We start from the raw sequence: 12,320 nt of genomic DNA on the forward strand, positions 1-12,320 counted from the left end.
GGCGGGCGGGATATTGGGGGTCTCTCCTGCTTCGGAGCCTCTCTCACTCGAGGGGCCGGGCGGTTATAACCGTTAGTACGTAGGACGGGCGGCAGGAGTTCGGTCCGAGGGCCGGAGCCCCCTCACGCTTGGCGGACATTTTTGAAGCCCCGGCGCCACAGAAAAGGATTTTTCCGTTTGGGGGTGTTCTGGGCACAGCCGTGCCGGTGCGTGCCTGAAACATCACCCCGTGTTTCGGCAGCGGTGACCGGCGCTGAGCGCGTACGCAGGCACCGGGCCGGAGGGTGAGTTGCAGGCCGTGGCCGGCGTGTGGCAGCTGGGGGAGATGCCAGGGAAATCCGTCCTGAAAGTCAGCGTGGGGACGGCTGGTTGCAGGTGTAACGGTTGGGGGGTGTTCCGTTAATAAAAGTCTTTGGTAAGAACTGGAAATGAGCGAGCAGGAGTGTGGTCGGAGGTAGAAGGATCGACGCAAGGGAGAAGGTGAGCAAATGCTAGCCAGCCGTTTCGAGCTTAAATGCCAAAAGTCCCGTGATATAATTAAGATCTAGGATATACTCTGGACCACCTGCCCTACAAATTAACAGCGCCACTTAGAAATGCGGGAGTATTTCTGACAAGTAGCATTAAAAAAAACTGTCTGACTAATCCATAGGTTGGCTGATTTTTTTAGCCTACAACTGGTGTCCTGTACAAAGAGGATAACTACATTATAATGACCACTGTGGATAAAGAAAAATATAAATGTATACTTCCGCTGATAGCAAGCGGCAATGAGGTAAGTTCAGTCAAGTCTTTTTCGTAATTATAAACTGTAGACAAGCCTTACAGCATCTTTTCAGTTCCTTTTTTACTTCCACCCAAAAAAAAGACTTTTTTTTTCCTGCAAAAGGACAATAATCTACAGACTACCTTACAATTTCAGTTTATGGTAGATACCTTCACTTGTGTTACATACTAGCTTTATACTAAGTGGGGTGAGTCTGAACTATCTCGAAGTCTTTATTTGGCAACAAACGATTGCTGTAATGTTCTGTTTATTGCTAGGTCTATGACTGATTGTGAAAATCTTGTACTTTAAGTAGCATCGTCAAATTTTAGGCCAGTAAACCATTATAAAGGTTGTTAACACTGCTATAATTGCTCTATCTGAAAAGACTATAGCTGTAGTGCTTCTGCCACCAGTGATTTTTATTCTCTGTCAGTGTTTCCTCAACTGGAAATCTGAATGCACAATTTGGGGTTTAAATTAAAAAAAAAAAAAGTATATAAATACATTTGTTTGTACAAGAGAAGGTAGATTGAGGAGGCCTTTGGTGGGGTTTATCACTGGTCCTGTACGCCTGCAGTAGAGACCTCCATTTTGACATAGGCCTCATCCTTTAAGTGACTGACAATACGGAGTGCTTCCGTGTAGGTGAGAAATCTTTAGTACTGAAGATCTTTGTGTGGAAATCTCTTTAATAGCACGCACATTTCTAGCGCAAAAAAAATACACAGAAATAAACTTCCATAGTATTATGTATGCTCTTTTGGAGCTTTTTTTTTTAATTGTATAAAAGCTGGGTGATGTTCCAATTATACGGCATCACTACAGCATCAGCATTGGCTAACAAATGAAAAGATTGTTGATGCCGTTTTTCTATTCACACTCAAGCTGCCACTCTGGACATGAGCAAGTTGTGAGCTCCTACTCTTTTGCCACGTGTTTTTTTTTTTTGTTTTTTTGGTTTTTTTTAACCCACAAAACTCTTGTGCTTTGACTAATTTATTTGTGACTTTTATTTGCCCCTTCTTACTAAACCAAGTTATCTTGTTCTTCTAATCACCACACAGTTCTTTCAGGGCAGGAGTTAATGAGGTTTTGTATCTTTTAATTTTCAGTAAGTTTTTTTTTAACTATTGCAAATGAATATTAACTAACCAAACTAGTTTCTATTTTAATGTAATGAAATACCCTTCTATTCTAGGAAGAAGAAAAGGACTATAAAGGTCCCACTCCAGGAGAATTGTTGGAACCTCTTTTTAAGCAAAGTAGCTGTTCATATAGAGTATGTTACTTCTGTGTTGATAATTTAAATTCTAATCTAAAGTTTACAATCCTGTGCATTTCAAGGTTTATTGGATATATATGTCTCAGACTTCAGGTTGTAATCCAATCCAAAATAAGTTCTCCACAACTTTATGACTAGATCTTAATATTGCTGATAAAATTCTATATAATTGAACATCTCAGGATTCAAATAAATTGGGTTGCTGTAGTAGCAATTAAAAAAATGTGGATTTAGAATACTTACTTCCAGGAGTCAACCCATAATGTGTGACAGTCTAATGAAGAGCATTTCTCGGAAAGTGTTAGAAGACCAAAACAAACATACTTCTAGATATTCTCATCTGGCACTGAGAACCAGAGAGAGCAAAAGTGGCCACGTATTATACTGACACAGCATCCCACACAAGTACTTGAGGAGAGAAGAGTGGGACAAGCACAACCTGTCAACAACCTGTATCTATGGCAGTTGCCAAAACCAGTCTGTGCTGAGTCACTACAGCTTAGCCCCAGTGATTTTGGGGCAAGTTTAGTCTTTGCATCTTGTTTACATTTTTTTTCCTTTGTTTTATCTGTGTGAAATTTAAGGAAACTTTGCTTGTTGTGTTTATGTGGCACTTCATCAAAATGCTTGGGCAACAGTGACACCATTCACTGTGCTCATTGTTTTTGAGGGTGCCCAAGCCCACTTTCTCAGGCTGCGTTTTATTGCTGTGAAAGCCAAAATTTGGGGGGAATTTTTTTGGAGGGAGGGTAATGTATCTAAACAGATTATTCTTAAATTTTTTATTTTATTTTTTTTAAGATTGAATCTTACTGGACTTATGAGGTCTGCCATGGAAAACACATCCGTCAATATCACGAGGAGAAGGAAACGGGACAGGTAGGCTTGTTACTATTTAGTAGTCTCAACCCCCTTTCCCACTGGCATGTTCATGCTTGACTCCTCTAGAAGACTTGAATTCCTGTACTCTTGAAAAAGTACAGAAAAAGGTAACTGAAATTTGTTTTGACCTCTCTTCATTGTAGAAAATTAACATCCAAGAATACTATCTGGGGAATATGATGATAAAGAACCCATTATCGGAACCAGGTTTGTCTTAGACTATTTATTTTGCTCATGCTAATTTAATTTTATATTTTTAAATTATTAATATCTGAGAAATATGCTGTAGAAAACTGATTTGCAGTGCAATAGAATAGAATTTTGTAGATTTTTTTTACAAGATGTATTGTTTTCAATGAATTCCTCTTCAGCACCTTACACTGCATCCGTCTTGTCAGTTTTGCCATGCTGTCTGATTAGAGTAACTCATCTGCAATAATTAGTGTCAGGGAAAGAAAATACATAGTATAAGAACTAGAACCAATATATGCCAGACCAGACTTTGATGGTATAGCCTGTTGCCACTCTCTTTCTGGATGGGGAGAGGTGTCTTTCAAACTGAGCAGAGGGCAGAGTGTGTAGCACATCTTGGGCTCTGCTATTCTGTAATAAAACGTAGTCTGCAAGCCCAAACGCTTACAGGCTTTGCAGGTAGATTTGATCCTTGGAACTCTTTGAGCGTCTTTTTTAGGGATCCTGGTGCAGATCTTTGGAAATACTGAAATGCCTAAAGTGGGACTTTGGTGGAAATTAGGTAGCTGAGCCCCAAACTCAAACTGCAATTTAGAACAACTCATTTTCTGAGCACTTCAATTTTTTTTTTTGCCTGTAAATTATTGGAGATGCTGGAAATTCTGTGGTTGTACCTGACAAAATCTGCTTCCCTGGGTGGGCACTTTGGCAGTATATTAGTCCAAAGAACTCAAAAAATCTACAGACTAAGTGTTCATTCATCAGAGTTGATAGAAACAATACAAAAAACATAATCTAGTTGGTCGGTATTTTAATTCTAGGCTGATATGTAAAAGGTGGGCACCACCATTTTTCTCTTCCTAAAAGCGATTAACTTGGAAGCCTCAGTCTTTTAGGGGATTTAGCGCTATTAATCCCATTCCTTTGAATTCCTACCCATAGCCTTCAGTTAGGTGTCTTAGTCCTGAAAAGAAACACGACTTCAGAAATTGCATTGTTTGGCATTTCTTTATTAGTGAGCTACAGTGCTTGTTTGTGCTGTCAGTAGTCCTGTGCAGAGATGCCTCATTCTCCCTGGGTGCTGCTGTACAGAAAACAAAATGTTTAGCTTGAGTTACCAATTCTTTTGCGGGGCTGGATGCAGAAGTTACGTGTGATGATACTTCAGGTCATCACATCTGACTCTTTTAGGACGTTGACCCTTTGTCCTTTCCATTTAGGTGGTAGACTGTATTCTTTCTATGCTTCCTATACAGCAATTCCTGCTATTTCTCTTAAAAATAACGTAGATGGTTTCTCAAACCATTGTGAGGCGAATCCACAAGTGTGATACAGTAAACCTGGAACAGCTGCATGGGTGACAGCAAAGCAGAGTGGCCTTTTGCTCACCTAATTCTGAATGGAGTCCAGACTGTCTCCTGAAGCAGTTTGGAAGGCTAAGGATAGCTCTCACTTGTGATAACTTGCAACCCCTGCTCCCTAATGATGTTTACTCTCATGATCATTAGCATGGCATGCAGCCTGGCCTCACTTCTTCCTACCAGTGTAATCTCTGAGGCTGGCTAGTGGGTGGGCTGAAGTACTTGCCTGTTTACTGTCCCAGCCTGTAATTTGGTCACTTAGAAAAGAGTAGTCAGCTACCCCTCGAAGAACCGCGGTAGTTCTGCCCTGGCTGGCCTTCCTGTGCTGCTAGGGTTGGGTTTGGCCTGTCCTACAAACTCAAAATTGTTTGAAGACGTTGCTAACTCATATTTTGTTCTGTTTGCTCTGGACCCCAGATCACTGTTTGTTTCCTTTCTTTCCTCTTTTGCACCTGCAAGTTCATGAAATTAATTCTTGGCAGTGTATACACAAAGTACTAGCAAATACACAAAACATCCAAACTTCTCTGTATATAATTTCATTTTATTTCAAGTTCACAGACTTTATTCTTACCTCATTCTTAATTATTCCCTAGATCAAGAAGAGAAGGAAAATCCAAAAGAGAGTGCAAAAGAGGCAAGTGAAAAACATCTATTTTAATTTTTGCCATCAATAGTGGAGGCAATTTATATATGATGAGATTATGTAATTAGTTCCCTACCAAAATAAGCATCAAAAAGTGAAACTGTTCCTGAGCTGCACTCCTTCTCACTTTTGATTATCAGTCCCAGCTCAGAAAGCTTATTTAATTTAGCTAGTCAAATTTCTTTGCCTTCTACTTATTTACATTAAAGTTATGCTAATCTTAAACTTAAATGAGATGAATTATATATTCTTCTTCTGTGGAGGCAATACACATAACTACAAAGTCACATTATGGTCTAGCGACAGTTATTTTTCCAGCTACATCAGAGACCCCAGTTCCCTTAATGACACTTCTGTGCATTTTGAGTAGGGAGAAATGCTTAACAAAATCCTACAGCACAAAATCCCTGAAAGATTTCTTACCTGACTTGATGACTCATCCCATAAAACTCTGTGTTTCCCTTTTCCATTAGAGAACTTTTCCATTTGTTTAGGCCCCAAAACTCAATTCTGAGTTACTAACTTTATAGCAAAACAGTGGAAGGACCTGAAGCACGCTGGAGTTTGGAATTAGCAATAGCAGATTTGGACGCGTGCCTCCCTTATTTCCAGTTATCCTTCATTTTAATTCTGAAATTTTTATCCACATGTTTTTTGTAATGCAGATTCACATGGCCCAGAGTAGTTCCTCTTCTGCACTGGATCTCAGAAAATATACTGATAAGTGTTTTGGAGATAGTTGGGGGAGCAGACCCAAGTCAGACTTTTGGCCCGTGCTAATGGCAGTGGCAGTTATGCCTCTTGGAAATTAAAGAAAACTAGATTCTTTGTAGTGTAACTTCTAAAATTTTTTTTTACTTTCAGAGGAAGTTAAGTCTTCTACTGACTTTTTTTTTTTGACAGTATTTACAATGTACATAGGCTGTCTTGGTTTCAGTCCATAAAGAATTTAGACTTGCAATTTGCATGGAATCTCTAGTCCTGAAAGGGAAAGAATACGTAACACAGCTGGGTGGTGCTTAAAGGAACCAAAACCTGCTCCGACTTGGAGATTTATCTTCAGTCCTACCAGGGTGCCTTTCGGTTGGGTGCAAACAGCAGCTACCTCCACGTAGATGTCATGAATAGTTACTTTCAGTGAAATGCGTAGGTGTAATTTGTCAAATTTTAAGGAAAAAATCACTCGTTTCATTCAGAAAGATAGAAGGGGGAGGCACTGATACCCTTTTTGTCAGTTCTTTTGTACGCAACCAGAATGCATCTTCATTTCCCACCTTTGACTGAATATTGAAGTATAGAGTGGATAAGTGACTGGAAGCGCCCGAGCAATTGAGCTGCCGGCACGTTCATTCTTTAACTTCATGAATGTCTCATTGCCTCATTCGTGATGGAACAGTTTTCAGGGAGCCTGTGACAGGGTAACGTGGTTTGAAAACCAAAGTAGGTGAGAGATAGAAAGGTACTGGGTCCCTGGGTTAATGTCCTGACCACAGAAGGCACTACTGCCTTTTGGCATAGAGCCTGCTTTGTTGTGCACTGAAAACCTTGACTAGCTCAAGCAACACAGGTAGAAAAAGGTCTAGTTTGTGGGTTCCAGCATGGCTTTTGCACAAACAGAACTTTTGGTACCCAGGAACTCTAGCTACTTCCAAGATAGGAGCCAGGAGAGGGACTTTTGCCAGTGGGGAATTAAATTCTTAAAGCGGAAGCTGGGTAAAACATATGAAGGAGCAAGTCTGAAGAGAGCTTTCTTAAAGTGTGTACAAAAGTGGGATTTACTTTGTATATATCGTGAACTTTGTTAGCCACAATAACAAGTGGTGTGGGATGCTCTGGGTAAGGAACAACCCAGGCTGGGTACACCAAGAGGTGCAGTGCGGGTATTGGGATGACTTCGCTGGGGCGTTTTTAGATTCTTTATGGCCTGGCACTGAAGGGAAGGTAACATGCCTGGCCAGACCTGAGCCGAGTCTGGCAGAGCTATGGCCAACTCCCTGTCTCCTAGACTACCAGGTGAACACAGCTGGCTCAGTGCTCTTCCAAAACATTGCCCCCAGCTGGCAAGCTTTCTTAGAACTGAAACATCAGGCAGCCTGTGCAGGGAAACCAGCTGCTTTGTGCAGTCAGAGCTCATGTGGCTCAGTGCATTTGTATGTGTGGTGCTGGAGATAACAGACCAGAACATGTTTGGATGTTGCAGAAATGCCAAGTAACTACACAGAGGCTGGTTTCAATCCAGTAATGCTGGCTCTGCACAATGTAATAGTGTGTTTTGTTTCAGAAGAGTCAGAGGAGCTTCACTGTGATTCTTAACTTTTACTTTCTTTCACCTAGATACCTACAAAAAATATAGAAGGGCAGATGACCCCATACTATCCTGTAGAAATGGGAAATGGCACGCCTTGTAGCTTGAGACAAAACCTACCCAGATCAAGTACAGTGATGTACATCTGTCATCCAGAGGCTAAACATGAGATTCTTTCAGTAGCAGAAGTTACAACCTGTGAATATGAAGTGGTTATATTGACACCTCTGTTATGCAACCATCCTAAATATAGGTACGGTATTCACATTTTGGCTAACGCTATCACTTCAAGTTTGCATCAATTTCCATGCATGTCTGCGTTTTTGTAAGGCATATATCTAGCTGTGGTTTCTGGTACAGAGCTGGGACGCTTCTACGTACGTACTTTGGCAAGTGCAGTTTTGCCAAGTCTTCAGTTTTCGTGTTAAGTTGCACAGTATTTGCATTTTCTAAGTCTCTGCTGATGGAGCCCATATGAGAAGCAGGTGGGAAGTATCATTTATTTTCAATGGGTAAGTTTCTAGCCTTGCCATTCTGGAGGAACACAAACTAGAGCATTAAGGCAGACAAAGAACACCCTGTCTCCTCTTAATTTATCATTTCAAGGTCTTGGGGGATCATCTTCATGGTACTCAGATGCATACGTGCAATATATGTGTGCATAGACTCTGACTTCTCCAGTTTCAGCAAACAAAACATCTTTTAGCCATAACCTTAACATCTATTTTAGTGGTGCTCTCAACCTGAGGAGCTCCCATCTGTCTCTGTCCTGCTTCATGGCCTTACCTTCAGCTGTATAAGTCATTGTCATATGAAGAATTCACAATTTCAGTGTTGTTTTCCAAAAATCAAATTTAGGATTCTTTTTTTTTTTCCCCTCTCCCTGAACTGTACCATGTATCTAAGGGATATTCTTAAGTCTCAACAGTACAGATTTTTGACCATTTAAAGGGTGTGAACAGAACTGCAAAGTGCATGACATACAAATTAAAGGGGAAATAATGGACGGGAGTTCTGAATTTCCCATAAACACAGACGTCAGAACAAGCATTTAATTGCAGCTCTGAAAGAGGCAACAGAGTCTAAAGGCCAAAATTCTCAATCATGCATTTTATAAACACTTGCCAGATGGAGTAAATAAGTTACGCTGTTGTTAAATATTTAGTATCAATTACAAATTGTCTCATGTAGGTGGGTTTGGTAGTAGGTTACGTGTTGCACTTCTCTATTGCGCTATTGGCTGTTTACTCTGAGTCTTTTAAGCCTCTGTATTAGCAGCAGAACAGAAAGTGCGCAGGCAACTTGTTCTGTCGTTTGATAAGAAGAAAATCTTGCGCTGCTACCAGGCCACTAGCAGGAAATACTTAAAATAAACATACAAGATCTTTACCAAGGTGATGTTAAGTGGGAGAATGAATAAAGATGGGTGGGGATAGCAGGCTGGAAACGCTGCTCGGTGTCAGCAGAGGTAACAACAAACCAACCTCATTTCAAGTGAAGTGCACTTTTCCTCTCATGTGTTCCCTGACACAGCACTGAGCAGTACTTTAGCCACCAGCACTTTTCCTCCACACCCGTTATCTTACCCAATAATGCACTTGCATTGGCTTAGCAAAAGTATGTCCATTAGTTTTAGTAGTTGTTCCTATCCGGGTACAATTTGACTTTTTAAAATTGGTGGGAATTGGGGGACAGGGAGGAAGGCAGTGAAAAGTAGTATCTGTCTACTGTAACTATTAGTCTTAATTTGTTTAAATAAAATTCAGATAAAACTAGGCTTCTTCGGTACAGGACTTAATTTCACCTAGAGTGTAGTTACTATTTAGGAAGCGTTTTCAGATTCTTTTAACTAAAGTGGTGATTATTATACAGCTGCTGCTGTGTGTTATCTTCCTAGGAGCACATCACAAAAAGCCACCTTGCCTCTGAAGCCTTATCTGCTTGGTTTTGTACATTTGTACAAAACATTTGTACAAAGTACATTTGTTTTGTAAATGAGCTTTCTCTAACGAGGACCTTTTCAATGAGACGAGCAAAGAAAACGGAACCAATGCTTCACTTGTCAGTATGATTTTCACTTTGTTGTTCACTTTCCTGTACTATTTTCTGTTAAGGCTTATTTGGTGTTTGAATGAGGCCTTCATCGCATAAACTGTGCTACTCTGCTTCATCCTTTTGCTTTTTCTTTCCTGAAATAAGCTGCTTTTTGCAGACATGGCTCCTGACGAGAGTGACAAAGGAATAATGGTGTACATGCAGCATGAAAAGCCATATGTGTCAGATAATACAAGAATGTATTATTCTCATTCTGTAGGAACTGTATCTATCTAGTCTTACCTTTGCCGTTTCCTGGCCCCCAAGAGAGTTTTGCGGAGCGTTGGCGCTACATTCATGGTGCGCCTAGAAGGCAGTTGGCCTTTTAATGTGCACCTTTGTCATTTTGAAAAGGGGTTAGATTGCATTGCCAATAGTCTGGCAGCATTAGGAGCTGGGCAAAAAACGTATTTGCATCAATTGTAAGAGCAGCGTAGCTTTGAGATGGTGCAAGTACAAGGTGGCGGGGGGGGAACCCACAAAAAAAACCCGCTCAGCTCAGTCAGAAAGTTAGAGCAATATAAAAGTATGCCTTTACTTCAAAGTATAATAAAATGATGTATTCCTAACTTGTCTGGGCAGGTTCAGGGCTTCCCCTGTGAATGACATCTTTTGCCAGTCCCTGCCAGGATCCCCACTTAAACCCCATAATCTGGAACAGCTGGAGAAACAGCAGGAAATGATGAAGATGCCTTTTAGGAGGGTTAAGGAGGTAGGATCTCTTTACTTTTAAAGAGGAAAATACTTATTTTCCATGTTGTAGCACATACAACTTTCAGTTTTGTGGAATAAGTTCTCTTACCCAACTCTCTCAGACCATGTCAGCCTTTCACACGGTCTTTAAGCTTGTTGAAATCATCTGTAACTTACCTTACTTGGGAGGAAGACAAAGCAAGTAAGTTTGGGCTACTGATTTAACACTTATATAGCCACCTTCACGTACAGTTTACAAACGTGTGAAGTTTTTGACTTTTGAGCTTTTTTTCAGCTATGCTGAAGACAGTGAAAACAATGACAAAACATTTTCATACTTTTTCCCACAGCCTATGTCACTTTAATATTAAGTAACTTCATATAGTTTCTAAGACTTTGCAAGGGACATATAAAATCTAAATGAATGTATACCTTGTGTATATATTTGTGTCTGCTTTAATTTCAGGAAGAAATGCATTCAACAAAAGAAGAGAGATTTTCTTCCATTCATAAGCCCGTTGCTGTTGGAAGCCATCAACTATTAACTGTGGGAACAACCCACATCTCCAAATTGACCGATGACCAACTCATAAAGGAATTTCTTAGTGGTTCCTACTGCTTCCATGGGGTGAGAAATAAAGCTATGTATAATAAAATAGCTACTCCTTAATTGCACATACTGGTTTATGTATTTGTTTAGTTTTTCCATTAACTCTGGTAGTTGCCTTCATTATACATGTCATAATTGCTTTTCTCTGCGCTGATATAGAGGAGACTTATATACGAAAGTCTGTGGCACAGAGGCACCTTTAACCTTTCTGTTGAAATTCAGTTTATTTGAGCAGAGTGAAATGAAAGTAGATCATGAGCATTGTTCAGTGCTGATTTTGTTAATGAGAAGGAAAAAAAAAAAATCTGATACAACTTTTCTGGAGAGAACAGCCAGCAGAGAAAAGGCATCTGAAGTTTTACCCATCTTTGAAAGAGGAAGATATTTCTTTAGAAGATGAATAGGGGGTATACTAATAGCTTAAGGAATCGAGTCCTCTGTGGCTCTTCAAAGAGTCTCCATAAAAAATGAGATCCTCATTGCTTAAGCTCATCTTGGAATAGATGGAATTCCCTATGTCAGTCTAATAAGAGATTCTCTCTTAACGCAAACCTTGAATCGACATATTTGAATAGCAGACACTGAGTTTTACAGCTAAAATAGCCAGTGGTTTTGAGTCCAGAGGGAAATGGATAGGGTTGTTTTGGGGGGTTTGGTTTTGTTTTAATGCTGTGATTATACCTCTCCCTAGGGTGTTGGTTGGTGGAAGTATGAATTCTGCTATGGCAAATATGTTCATCAGTATCATGAGGTATGTTTAAATAGTTTTATGTTCTGCCCCTGTGGGTGGCTGGTGGGGGGGGAAAGGGTTAGAGAATCTGTCTCTGTCTTGGGGACAGCAGGGAGCAGAATCTTTTTCTTGGATGATCAACGTCTTGGGTTTAAGAAATTGGATTTCAGGAGAGAAATCCTCCATGTGCTGTCTAGGCTTATGCAGGTGGATGTAAGTACCATGTCAGGCAGAGCACAGCGATAATCAAAGCTGCAAAAACGGGGGGGGGATTCGTGGGAATGCTCTTTTGGTCATTGAAACACTTCTGTCAGCTCACCCAGCCTAGGTGGCTGTTCTGAAGAGCCCATCAACTCAACTTTAGTACCAGATCAATCAGCTTGTCCTGAATGCGAGAACAGGTTATGTTGACAGAAGCAGACTTGCTCTAGAAATGACATTCTACTCGTCGTTAAAAGAGCCTCGCTTGTATTATAATACAAGGTAATTATCAGCTTTTCCTTTTTTATTTAAAAGAGCCTCGCTTGTATTATATATATTATAATATGTATATGTATTATGTATAATATATGTATTATATATTATATACAAGGTAATTATCAGCTTTTCCTTTTTTAGGATAAAGAAAGTGGCAAGACTTCAGTGGTTGTGGGTACCTGGAGCAAGGAGGAACACATTGAGTGGTCCAGGAAGAATGCTGCTAGAACCTACTACCTTAGAGAAGACGGCACCCAGACAGTTAGGTACGGCTGGCGT

At 40.3% G+C, this 12,320-nt stretch overlaps 1 protein-coding gene across 1 annotated transcript; it reads left to right on the forward strand.

The window, feature by feature from the left end:
- Positions 1-670: 670 nt before the first annotated feature.
- ERLEC1 (endoplasmic reticulum lectin 1) lies at positions 671-12,307 on the forward strand (the record flags this gene model as incomplete). Its single annotated transcript, XM_010286023.1, has 10 exons — positions 671-775; positions 1,968-2,048; positions 2,853-2,930; positions 3,077-3,140; positions 5,083-5,123; positions 7,467-7,690; positions 10,114-10,243; positions 10,691-10,852; positions 11,526-11,585; positions 12,183-12,307. Coding segments are annotated over 10 exons (1,070 nt in total), but the record flags the coding sequence as incomplete, so codon positions are not given.
- Positions 12,308-12,320: the final 13 nt, after the last annotated feature.

This window comes from Phaethon lepturus, unplaced genomic scaffold (genome assembly GCF_000687285.1).
Source record: "Phaethon lepturus isolate BGI_N335 unplaced genomic scaffold, ASM68728v1 scaffold28144, whole genome shotgun sequence".
Taxonomy (NCBI): domain Eukaryota; kingdom Metazoa; phylum Chordata; class Aves; order Phaethontiformes; family Phaethontidae; genus Phaethon; species Phaethon lepturus.